This window comes from Schistocerca piceifrons, chromosome 6 (genome assembly GCF_021461385.2).
Source record: "Schistocerca piceifrons isolate TAMUIC-IGC-003096 chromosome 6, iqSchPice1.1, whole genome shotgun sequence".
In the NCBI taxonomy this organism is placed as follows: domain Eukaryota; kingdom Metazoa; phylum Arthropoda; class Insecta; order Orthoptera; family Acrididae; genus Schistocerca; species Schistocerca piceifrons.
In genome coordinates, this window is record NC_060143.1 from 307,502,935 (window position 1) to 307,515,381 (window position 12,447).

Here is a 12,447-nt window from a genome sequence, read left to right on the forward strand (position 1 = left end):
ATTTCTTATAGGGAAGGTGAAGATGTTGATGTGATTGCTATTCTTCTTTCCCTGAAATCAGAGTATGGGCATTTTGTGGAAGCTGCAGTGAAGGCTTTTTGGATCCCAGTCAGTAATGCTGATGAGGAGAGGTCATTTTCAACATATTGTAATATCGACAGGAGAACTGCTGTAATTGCGGTAATATGGAATTTATAGTATCTCTTTCAGACTGATTTGTAGATTATGTACATAGGCTAGGTCCTACTTTTTAAAGTGGAAGGATAAATATTTTTAAGCATTTATAGTTTAATGTAAATATTCTCACTGGACACATGATTTTCATGCTTCTTGAATTTACGTAAATTTTCCTGTAGCTTTCTTTGGTGAAAAGTGGAAATAAAGTTTAGTGAAATAATTGATAAAATGATATTAAAACAGCAAAAAATATACTGAAATAGCTTTTAAAAACCTAGAAATCGGGCAAAAGCTTTCGCCATGACAGTGCTCTACTTACTCTGAGGTGACGAGTCATGGGATAGCGATATGCTCATATACAGATGGTGATAGTACCACATACACAAGGTGTAAAAGTCCAGTGCATTGACCAAGCTACCTTTTGTACTCGGGTGATTCATGGGACAAGTTTCCTGATGTGATTATTGGTACATGACGAGAATTAACAGACATTGAACATGGAATGGTAGTTGGAGCTAGAAGCATGGGACAGTCCTTTTCAGGAATCGTTAGGGAAATCAATATTTCAAGATCCGCAGTGTCAAGTGTGTCCTAATAATACCAGATTTCAGGCATTACCTCTGACTAACCACGGACGAAGCAAGGGCCGATGGCTTTCACTTAACGAGGTTGTCGTCGGCAATGGACAAGCAACCGTGAAATAATAGCAGAAATCAATTCAGGATATACGACGAATGTATCCATTAGGACAGTGTGGCGAAATTCGACGTTAATGGGCTGTGGCAGCAGATGATTGACGCGAGTTCCTCCGCTGATAGCATCACATCACCAGCAGTGCCTCTCCAGGAGTCATGACCATATCAGTTGAACCCTAGATGACTGGAAAACTGTGGCATGATCAGATGAGGCCCAATTTCAGTAGGTAAGAACTTTGGTGCAGGCCACATGAAGCCATGGACCCAGGTTGTCAACAAGGCACTGTGCAATTTGGTAGTGGCTGCATAATGGTGTGGGCTGGTTTTGCCTGGAGTGGACTGGATCATCTGGTCCAAGTGAACCAAACATTGACTGGAAATGGTTGTGTTCACCTACTTGGAGACCATTTGCAGCCATTCATAGACTTCATGTGCCCAGGCAACGATGGAATCTTTGTGGATGACAATGTGCGATATTCCTGGGCTACAGTTGTTTGTAATTGATTTGAAGATCTTTCTGGACAATTTGAGTTAACAATTTGGCCACTCGGGTCACCCATCATGAATCACATCATACATTTATGGGACATATTCGAGAGGTCAGTTCGTTTATAAAATCCTACCCAGCAACACTTTAATAATTATGGATGGCTATAGAGGCAGCTTGGCTCAATATTTAGTGCAACGTCTTGTTGAGCCCAACCCAAGATGATTTGCTGCACTATGCCGAGCAAGAGGAGGTCCAACACAATGTTAAGAGGTATCCCATGACTTCTGTCAGCTCATCGTATAACCCAATATATTTTCGTTAATGAACGATTCATATTGAAACTGGTCAGAGGGTATTATTCTTACATTCCGATTATCTGAGAAATATGAAAACAGTAATACATAGTATACTGTCTCTTCATTACTATCCCTGTACAGAGTGAAGAATTGTACTTTTTGAAAAACATTTTTTAGTTTGTAAGAGAGATTGATAATCTCTGTACGCCTTAACTGGTACCTGACAGAGTTCTGCAAATTGAAATGTTTTCATATTTTTTCTGTGGCTAGTTCAGTACCAGTCATTCATTATTAAAAATACACTGAATACAGGATTCTGCTGAAATTTCAACGGATGTAGTGATTTATGTTTCCCAGGCTTCTTATTCCGTTCCTTTTTTCTTCAGAGATAAGTTATTAGTGAAGAGTTTTTGGTAATACGTGACTTCACATGTCACCGTGTTAAAATTGCTTCTTTTGCCAAAACACAGTGAAGTTTACAAATATTCATCTCATTAACATTCTAAAGCAGTTAAAATTGTGGTACACACTTCAAACAGTATATTATTAAACTAGCAACTAAGGGAAAGACAGGTCAATAGCTTATGAGAAAAGCCCATTCTTGGTATAAAAATAGATGTGCCACTTTTCCAGCGATATTGTTGCAAAATCCAGAGCAGTTTTTGTTTGACCATCTATCGATGGCCCATAAAAATTACATTATTTCATTGAAAAACATCTGTAGTTTCTGGAATGTTGTTGTAGATAGTGAAGTTAGCATATTAATCAAATGGCAAAATACCCTCCTCTTTGGGTTCTATCATTTGCCAAAATCTTGTGTAGATATCTCACTGTTTGAGGTAAGAGGAATGTATTAATATTTGGCTTTTTCGCTAGTGTGGGCATTTGGGGGCAGAGTGCTTCACATAAAATCCAGTTTCTCGATCAGAAACAGATGACAATATCCTTTAAACTTTGGAGAATGATTCAGTATGTTAGCTACATTTCATAAGCAGCAACACAAGACCTAAAATGCATCAAACACAAATTCATAGTGATCCCTATTTTTCGTAGCAAATCTGTAGAAATTCTTCCAGTAGTTCACTTAATTTTGAAATATCGCAGTAACTTTGACAATTGATGAAATGGTAGTCAGTTCTATTGTGAAGCTGATGAATGAAGTTATAAGATATGTGAGAATTAAATTTTTTCACCAAACAGTTTCTTTAAAATTGATTGAGAAAGATTACAGATCAACCGGCTTGTGTGTGTTGCTGTTCTTGCAGTCGAGCATGCCTGCTAGCTTCTGTGCCAAATCTTACACTGTGTGAGAGGTTCAGAATGTGAGCTAGCTGCCACCCCTCCCGGCAGTCAGTTTTGACATCTAGCAAACTTAAGGTAGACCTTACTGTGTTAGATAGGCTTTAGAGATAAAAAATATGATTTGAAAACTTTTAACAGTAATTTCTTTATCCCTTCTTCTCAACTTCTATTTGCCCGAAGTAAAATCAGTAATTTTGTAGTGTTATTGGGTTGTGAAGTTGCTACTGTAATTTTGATGGGCAAAGCTGATCCTTGTTCATAGTGAAATACTCTGAGATCGACATTTATACATAGCAGATTTTCATATCTTGTGCTGATCTAAGATGAACTGCTTCACACAATTGGCCGTAATAGGTTAAAACACAGAACTAGGGTGACTGCCGTATCTCCCCCACAAGGGTAGTGACATTACATTCTGCAGACTTGAGAATGTGATGGACAGAAAGAAACTTTTGAGCAGGTCTGTTTAGCTCTTAGAGGAATGTACTTATCCCAGGGAAGTCATCATAGCAGACTGAAGATTTTGGCATGTTTGACTACCCTGTTCAGAACCCCAAGGTTGGTCCTCCCATCACTTGCCACATCACTATCAAGATTTGTGAAATTCACATTCTTGGTCTTCATCCTCCTTTCTGTGTGTCAAATGGAGTGAGTGTTCTGTTGATTCACTTTGCCACAATCTTGTCCCTGCTCCTGTTAACCAACTAGTGACTAGGTCCTACTTTTTGAGTATTCCACTGGTAATGCAGTGACACAAATGACCTACATTATCTCATATGGTAAATGTCTCGTTCGGCTCCAGTTGGAGGGAATAGACTGAAAAAAAAAGTGATTTGAGCTAGATGGCACCACTTGCAAGTTAATCATGCTCATTGTAGCAGGAGAAATTTAAGGGTCATGGGTCATATCGCCTATCTTGGAGACCAGAATTGGCCACAAAGATCTTGCTACAGGCTGCCATGCGACTGTTTTGTGTGAGGTTACATGAAGTCAAGTGGTTATTGAAAAAAGGAAATCAGATTCCCCAGTTAAAGAACTAAATGGAGTGTGTGATTGCAGAAATTGATCCAGACTAATGCAAAAAAAGTCATTCAAATTTTTACAGAAATTTTATACTTTCATTGATTGCTGCCATGTGGGGGCTGCATATTCAATAATGCCTTTACAATGTAACACAATCAAAGATATTTTATTAAAGATAATTCATTTACATCAGTGTTGTGAAATTATAGACTTGTGCACTAAACATTAAATGCAATGCAGTGTTGTTTCTGGCAGTCTCTTTGACAAGTGCTAGAGTATAGGGCTTTTTCCATTGAGGCTGATGCTCTGCAATGTATCAGGCAGCATCTCCTGGTGTGATGCTTGGCTTGTTCTTGTGCAGTGATCTTATGCCAGAAATCACTGGTTAAAATATTAGTGGTGGAAGACATATCTATCACCAGTATTTGATTAATAGTGAGAAGTGGTGACATACATACTCTGTACCAATATCTGTGATTAAATTTCAGACAGCTCATGAAGTGAGGTATCTGACACTGTTGCTGGTGATTCATCTGTCAAAAATGGATATAAGCTTCGTGAGGCTCCATATTGCTATTAAAAGACGGGTAATCTACAGCATCAATCATAGCATACACAGCCACCGAAATAAAAATGTCACCCAAAAACTGTTTTTTGACACTGCGACTGAAACAGAAAGAAATCAGTTATAGGACCAGCTCTAGTGGAATACTTTATTTCCAGTGAGAAATGAATTAAAAGGCTAATCTGGAAAGTAAGGTTACAAGAATTTTTTGAAGTACAAAAAAAAGTAAAATAAAATTTACATGCATTGTAGTGAAGGTCTTGTATTATTTTTCCTCATAATCACTATTTACCTCACCACATTTTGTCATCCGTGGGACAAGATTTTTGATTCATGTGTCATAGACATCTCCTGCTGCCGTCTTCAGCCCGTTCTTGACTTCAATTTTCACCTTGCTATCGTCGGAAAGGTGTTTTCCACGAAAAAGTTCCTTCAATTTAGTGAACAGATTACAGTTGCTAGGTGTGAGATCGGGACTGTGAGAGGGGTGGCTTAACACTTTCCAACCAAATGAAGTCAACAACTGCTGTGTTGCATGAGTGGTGTGCAAACTTGCATTGTCATGAAGGAGACAGACTCCCATTGTGACCATCCTGCGATGTTTGTTTTATATGGCTCTGCGAAGTTTCTTCGTGATCTCACAGTATCTTGCAGCATTTGTTGTTTCACCTCTTTCCAAAAAAGTCAATGAGCAGAATCTCTTTTCTCTCCCAAAACACTGACACCATGATTTTCCTCACTATTTGTCGAGTTGAATTTTTTGGCTGAAGGGGAGAGAGTATGGCGCCAGCACATTGTTGTTTGCTCTCTGGAGTGTGGTGATCAGCCCAAGTTTCATCTCCTGTCACTATAGGTTTGGGAAAAGCATCACCGTTTCAGTCTTAAAATGATGGAGAAATTTGTAAGTGGCAATAACTCTGTTCATTTTGTGTGCTCTGGTAAACATCCAGGGCACTCATCACGCACACAACTTGCGATAATTTTGTCGATTTAAGATTTCACGAACAATAATTCCTGAAATGTTCGGACAGACTGCATACAGGTCATAAATAGCCGAATGGCGATCAGATAGATGATTATCTTCAATTTTCTGCACCACATCATCGGTCACAACAGATGGCCTTCTGCTTCCATCTTTGTTGTGAATTTCTGTCCTTCCAAAAATTGAAATTCCGTACCCATTTCGTCACGTGCTGCCTTGACATTACGTCATCTCCTTAAACTGAAACAATTTCATGATGAATCACAGTGGCATCCATGGCTTCAGCATTTAGTTAGCAAATTACAGTCCGCGCTTCACAGTTGGTGGGATTAGGAATGAGAACACTCATTTCTAACAGTCACCACAACGCTAATCGATGAGCTACAATTTGTTGGGAAAGCTCATTCCTTCCGTTGGCTTCCCACTACGCGGCAGTGGTACCAGCTTCCCCCCTAGATATTTCGACATTTAATGTTAGTTTAAGGATAATCCTTGTAACTGTATGGCTTTGGAAGCTGTGACTTGTCAGTTTGTATGGAAATATTGTGTAGCATAGCAGAACCTCGAATACCGAGAATACATAAAACTGCCTGCCATTCTGACTGCATTGTTTGATCTTGACTGAGCCTGTAGAGATAATGGGAAATGTACCTAAACAACCACATCAAAACTGTTTCATGTTGCTGTAATAAAATTGAATATAAAAGATTATAGTGATGAATTATTTTACAGGTACTGTTGTGAGCCAACAGTATTTTGGAGACTAATTGATTTAGTGATATTCCTTTGTATCATATTTCATCTTCATTTTGTAATTTCCGGTGATTGTGGCATGACACTGTACAAAATTATTCTTTTGTAGGCTCCTCCGTCTTTGACAGAAGCAATGATTCTTGATACGGAAGCTGCAGTTATGTCAAGTTTTGAATTCTTGGCTCAGGAAGAGGTTGATATGGATGACGATGACGACATGAGTGATGACTTGGATGAAGCACCAGATGATGAACAGGATGATGTTAAGACAGCTAAGCGCAAAGGGAAGGTAATTGTTTCCTTCTTATGTACACACATTTTTGGTGTTAAAGAATTTTGACTCGGTTGGACTTTGTCATAACAAGCCCTGGTCCTCCCCCCCCTCCTCCACGAAGGTGGTGGGGAATTATTCTGGCTATTAAAACACACACACACACACACACACACACACACACACACACACACACACACACAAAAAAAAATCCTGCACTGGTACTAAATCGGGAGTTCTGTACTGCAAACATGATATAAGCATATTTACATGCATGTCTGAAAGAACAGACACTGTAGATGATCCACAGCTGTACAAAATATTTTGAAATTCATTGACAGCAAATTGCTTGACATCAGCGGTATTAGATATAGACGAACTACCTAATAGCATCGTGAAAATTTGTGCCAGACCTGGGAAATCAGTTAGTCCCAGTCTGATGCTAAACAGGTTGTAAATCTATACCTAATACAGCTGATTTCAAAGAATTTGCAGTCAGAGAATTAATTTAGATGACAATATGCAGTTAAGTTATTAGTCAATAAAATAACTCCTTGAATAAGGTTTCTCGTATTTTATATGGACATAACAAGTTATGTCCACAAACTGTAAAATATACATAGTATTACATCAGTGTGTGTAACCCAACAGTAGGTCATTTTTAAAATTATTATCAGTTGGTTATCACATGTGAAAAACTCATAAATTTATTGAATGAATACTTTGTTTGTGGAGGATGTGGTGGCTATGGTCCACTTTAGGTCCTGAAGAAGGCTTAGTTTAGCTGTCCTTATCCTGGAAGCATTTATGGAAGTCATTCACAAAAATGGCCCTTAAGGAGTTAAATGTTCCATTATCCTAACGTTGACTTTCAAACAAGTACTGTACAATCCCATTTTTAAGATTGATCAGAAATTGTAAGAAATGCATGGAAGTTACAAAAACTCCTGATACTTAACCAAAAAGTTACAGAAGTCAGGTATGTGAACCAAGTTACTTTATGATACAGCACCGATCTTTTTGAATTTAACTGGATTATTGTCACTATAGTTGCAACCACCTCAGTGGTGTAGGAAGTTTCATATCTGAATTTCTCATTTAAAAATAGTCCTTTCTCTGTGTTTATGCTCTTTAACATTGATGCACAAAGCATACAACTACCACCATCATACTTTAGTGAAAGATCTTGCCGAGAACATGAGAAAATGCTGGTTGTATGTAAAATCAGTATGTGGGTCAAAGGCTTCTACCCAGTCACTTATTGACTAGTCTGATGTGGCAGTAGTAAAGGTAGTAAAAGGAAAGATGAAGTATAAATTTCATGTTCAATAAATTATTCACACAGACATTGTTGTTTGACCCTTGCACAGACTTCAGAAAAGGATATAGTAATAGGCATCCCTGGAGTATAGGAGCAACTGAAAGAGATGAAAACAAATAAGTCACCAGGTCTGAATGGCATTGCAATTTGGCTTTACATAGAGTACCCCATTGCATTGGCCTCTTACATTGGTTGCATTTAACACAAATCTCTCACCCATTGCAAAGTCCCAAGAGACTGGGTAAACACAGGTAACAACTGAATATAATGAGGGTAAAAGAGTGGACATGCAAAATTAGACCACTATTGTTAACATTGGTTTGCAGCAGAATGTTTGAAGTTCAAATATGATAAATTTCCTTCCTCATATGATATTCTGCGAAGCATGAATGAAGGGCAACAGGCAGGTTACATATTTGTGGATTTCCGGAAAGTTTTCTACTGCAGACTGTTAACATGGTCCAGGCATCTAGAATAGCTTGTCAGATATGAAATTGGCTCGAAGACTTTGTAAATAATAGAATCCAGTTCATTGTCCTTGATGGCCATGGTTCATCAGACAATGGTATTGTCAGAAGAGCACCAGGGACTTAAGATAGAACTGCTCTTGTTCTCCTAAACAGGTAAGGTGAACAGCAATACATGACCATTTGTTGATTGTGCTATAGCTTATGGGAAAGAATTGTTGAGTGACTAGAAGGATACAGGAAGGCTTAAATAATTTTTGTCTTGTGTGATGAATGGCAGCTTGTTTCAAATATAGAAAAACGTAAGTCAATGTAGATGAATAGGAAAAACAATCGTGTAACTAAAGTACAGTGTTATAGTGGTTTGCTGCTTGACACAGTCACGTCAATTAAATATCAAGGCATAACACTACAATGTTCTAGGAAATGAAAAGAGCATTTAACATTGGTTGTAGGGGCTGCAGATAGTCGCCTTAAGAGGAAGGCACCGTCCCCAGGGGTGGGACTGATTCCCCCCCCCCCCCCTCCCTCTCTCCCCCCCTCCTCCTCCTCCTCCTCCTCCTTCTCCTTTTTCTCCTTTTTCTTCTTCTTCTTTTAAAAATGTTCTGTTCAGAGATGTAGCTTTATGTTCCATGTATCTCGCCCTGCTGGGCCCTTATTTGTGGGTAATTTATGAAAAAACTCTGATTTTGCATATTGCTCTAGAGCTTTAGAATTGTGTATTGTACAGGCCAATGGCATAGCGTAATGGTTAAGGTACATCCCTCGTACAGAAAGTTGTCGGTTCGCATCTCATCGGGTATGTTGAAATTTTTCATTTTTAAATATTAATAAAAACACTCGTCTGAATTTAATTATTTTTTATTTGTATATCATAATATTTAAACATTTGAAAAAAAAAACCAAATCTATTTGTTGCAAGATGTAAATTTTTTTTGGGTGGTAACACTTGTACAAACATTTTAGACATAAATTTCTTCTTGCACATAATAATAAAATTACATGAACAATGATACCAAATGAAAGAAGAATAGGAAAGGAACAAACAATGAGAGCAAATCAAGAAGTTAGTATGGAGATTAAAATGATATGAATAAGGATTAGAAATAAAAAAAATTACATTTAAACCAATCAGTTGAATAACAATAATGATAAAAGCCATTTCAATAAAGATGGAAAATTACAAAACACTTGAAGAGATCCGAATGCACAACCTTCTTAATGTGGGGAATCCACAGTAATGCTTATGCTGCACTATCAATCTGTGTATTTGTATTACTTTAAAGGCTCTAGACCAACACACGAAATTTTGAGGTGTCCCCCCTCTGTCCATTACTCATAAACAAAAGCCCATGAGAGTGAATGACTGCTGAGCATGATACTTGACCGTAACCTACACAATCGCACAGATGGTTAAAAAAGTCAAACCCACCACTGGGGACATCTCTTATAATCTACCAAGGACATATAGACAACTGCAGCTCTCATATAAAGGACACCACACACGGAACACTAGTGGAGTCCATTCTTGAGTACTGCTTAGTGTTCGGGAGGAGGAGGGAATTAGTGTTTAATGTCATGTCGACATCAAAGCACAAGCTCAGAGTAGGGAAGGATGGGGAAGGAAATCAGCTGTGCCCTTTGAAAGGAACCATCCTGGTGTTTACCTGAAACGATTTAGGGAAATCACAGAAAACCTAAATCAGGATGGCTGGAGACGGGTTTGAATCGTCGTCCGCCTGAAAGCGAGTTCAGTGTGCTAACCATAGCGCCACCTCGCTTGGTAGTGTTTGGGATCTCACCAGGTCAGATTAAAGGAAGACATCAAAGCAGTTAAAGAGGCATTGTGCTAGATTTGTTACCAGTAATGTCAATCATCATGCGAATATTACGGAAAAGCACTCTGAACCCAGTGGGAATTCTTGGGCAGAAAGATTATGACCTTTATGAAGGCAAACACCAGGCTCCCTTGTATCGGACATTGTGCAGGGATTTTTCAGTTTTGTAGTATTGGCACAGGTGCTGTTCAAAAATATCTTTGATAAAAAAGAAGTCTGTGGTTGATGTTGCAGTTATTGAATCTGTGTGTGTGTGTGTTTTTTTTTTTTTTTTACTAAGGCTGTGGCGGTGGGGAGGGGTGGAGGTTATGTGTGTGCCCTGTTATGCGTAAGGCTCATATCGCACTTGCAGATTATCTGGCAAAATTCAGCCAGTCATTGGATAGAAATGTACAGGTGACAATGGTATGATAGGGAAATGGAAGCTTCATAATGATTGACTTTGCTGATCTGTATTTGACAACAGGTTTGGTTATTTTGTCCCTTACTGACATCTGCAGATTTATAATGAACTGGTGTTCACCGAGCGAGGTGGCGCAGTGGTAAGACACTGGACTCGCATTCGGGAGGACGACGGTTCAATCCCGCGTCCGACCATCCTGATTTAGGTTTTCCGTGATTTCCCTAAATCACTCCAGGCAAATGCCGGGATGGTTCCTCTGAAAGGGCACGGCCGACTTCCTTTCCCATCCTTCCCCAATCCGATGAGACCGATGACCACGCTGTCTGGTCTCCTTCCCCAAAACCAACCAACCAACTGGTGTTCCTTTGAAATTGGTCACATTTATGATAGCATTGGGAAATTAAATAACTCAATGCAGTTAATTCAGAGAACTTGCAGTGAAAGTTGTGCCCAATAGTTTCTTGTTTGTGTGCGCTTTGGATCATAAGCTAATGTAAATTGTCTATTGAAGTGGATGTATATTGCACTGAACTGAAACTCTCAGAAAACAAAGCATTGTATATTGTTTTCATTCTGTACATGGTCACAATCAAAGTTTACACTATGTTAAGTTGTCACTTTGAATTAAAGTCCAATAAAGATGATCTACTGTTACTCTACTGTCATCTGTGTGTATGCCAGTAGATTCACCTTGGCCATAGTAAAAATCCTTGCTTTTAATGCTGTGGTAACACATTCAGTATATAAATGGCATAGGCCAGTACATGTTCAATCCACAAACTTTTTTCAGCCTAAACCTCTTAAGATTTATTTGAAATTAAGTATGCTTGTAGTATTCATAAACAGTAACACAAAACATTTATTCACATATTTCTGGCGAAAGGTTACTGAGTAATGGGTGTTCAGCTCTAAACACCTTCAGAAATTAATTTAAGTATTAGGCCTGCTTATCAGCTGTGTGTTACTGTATGACATCAAAGTAAAGTAGTTTGTAATAGATATTAAAAAAAGGTTACCTAATCAGTGTCTAAGTAAAAAGACAAGGTTACAAACCTGGAAAAAGTGAATACCAGAGGCTTAAAATCAGTTACTAGTTATTGCTACTGAGATGAGTCATATGTCAAATTCATCACGCGTCTAGCCAATCAGTTTTTTTGCCCATCACCATTTCTGTATGGGATAATGTATGTGTTTGCCCTGTAGACATTTAAGGGTTCAATATTGCCTTTACTTATCTGCTACTTACTGACAGAACATCCACATGACAGCGAAATGTGAAAGATATGGACGGCGCGCGCGCCCACCCACCCACACACACACACACACACACACACACACACACACACACACACTCTCTATGTGTATCACTGTTCCTAGCTAAAATGCAATTTTTGGGGCAATTAAATTTCTATCAAATTACGTGAAAGTAACCTTTTTGCACTTGATTTTCCCCTCCACCAATTTTTATAAGCACAAAATCTTTTCTACCAGGTACTGACCTGCTTGCATTTGTAAGAACAATGTTTTTTTACAGAATCAACAGTCATCTGATTAAGAGTCTTGCCAGGTTTTGGATTGGGAGAAGGTAAAATACTCTTGGCCTTCACCAAATCGTTTACTTTTCTAGCCTTGTAATTAGTAACATTAAATTCCTCTTGAAGCTTCTTAACATTCCATCTTTTTGGTAAAAATAAGAAATTTCACCTCTCTTACTTAGAGATTAGCAACTACTAAATGTCTCTTTCAGCTGAAAGATCATCTCCGATTCTGAATGATCATGTAATAGTTCACCAGAAGGCAGTAACAATGCTTTTCTTTGTATTGTTGAAGTTAGTTTTTGTTTTTTAGTATACTGCACCTCACA

At 38.5% G+C, this 12,447-nt stretch overlaps 1 protein-coding gene across 3 annotated transcripts in view; it reads left to right on the plus strand.

The window, feature by feature from the left end:
- Nucleotides 1–12,447, plus strand: part of LOC124802569 (striatin-3) — an 86,438-nt gene that overhangs the window by 41,882 nt on the left and 32,109 nt on the right. For all 3 annotated transcript variants that reach the window (XM_047263440.1, XM_047263441.1, XM_047263442.1), the window contains exon 5: nt 6,393–6,572. In XM_047263440.1, the coding sequence (XP_047119396.1) occupies nt 6,393–6,572 (180 nt within the window). The remainder of the gene's footprint in view (nt 1–6,392; nt 6,573–12,447) is intronic.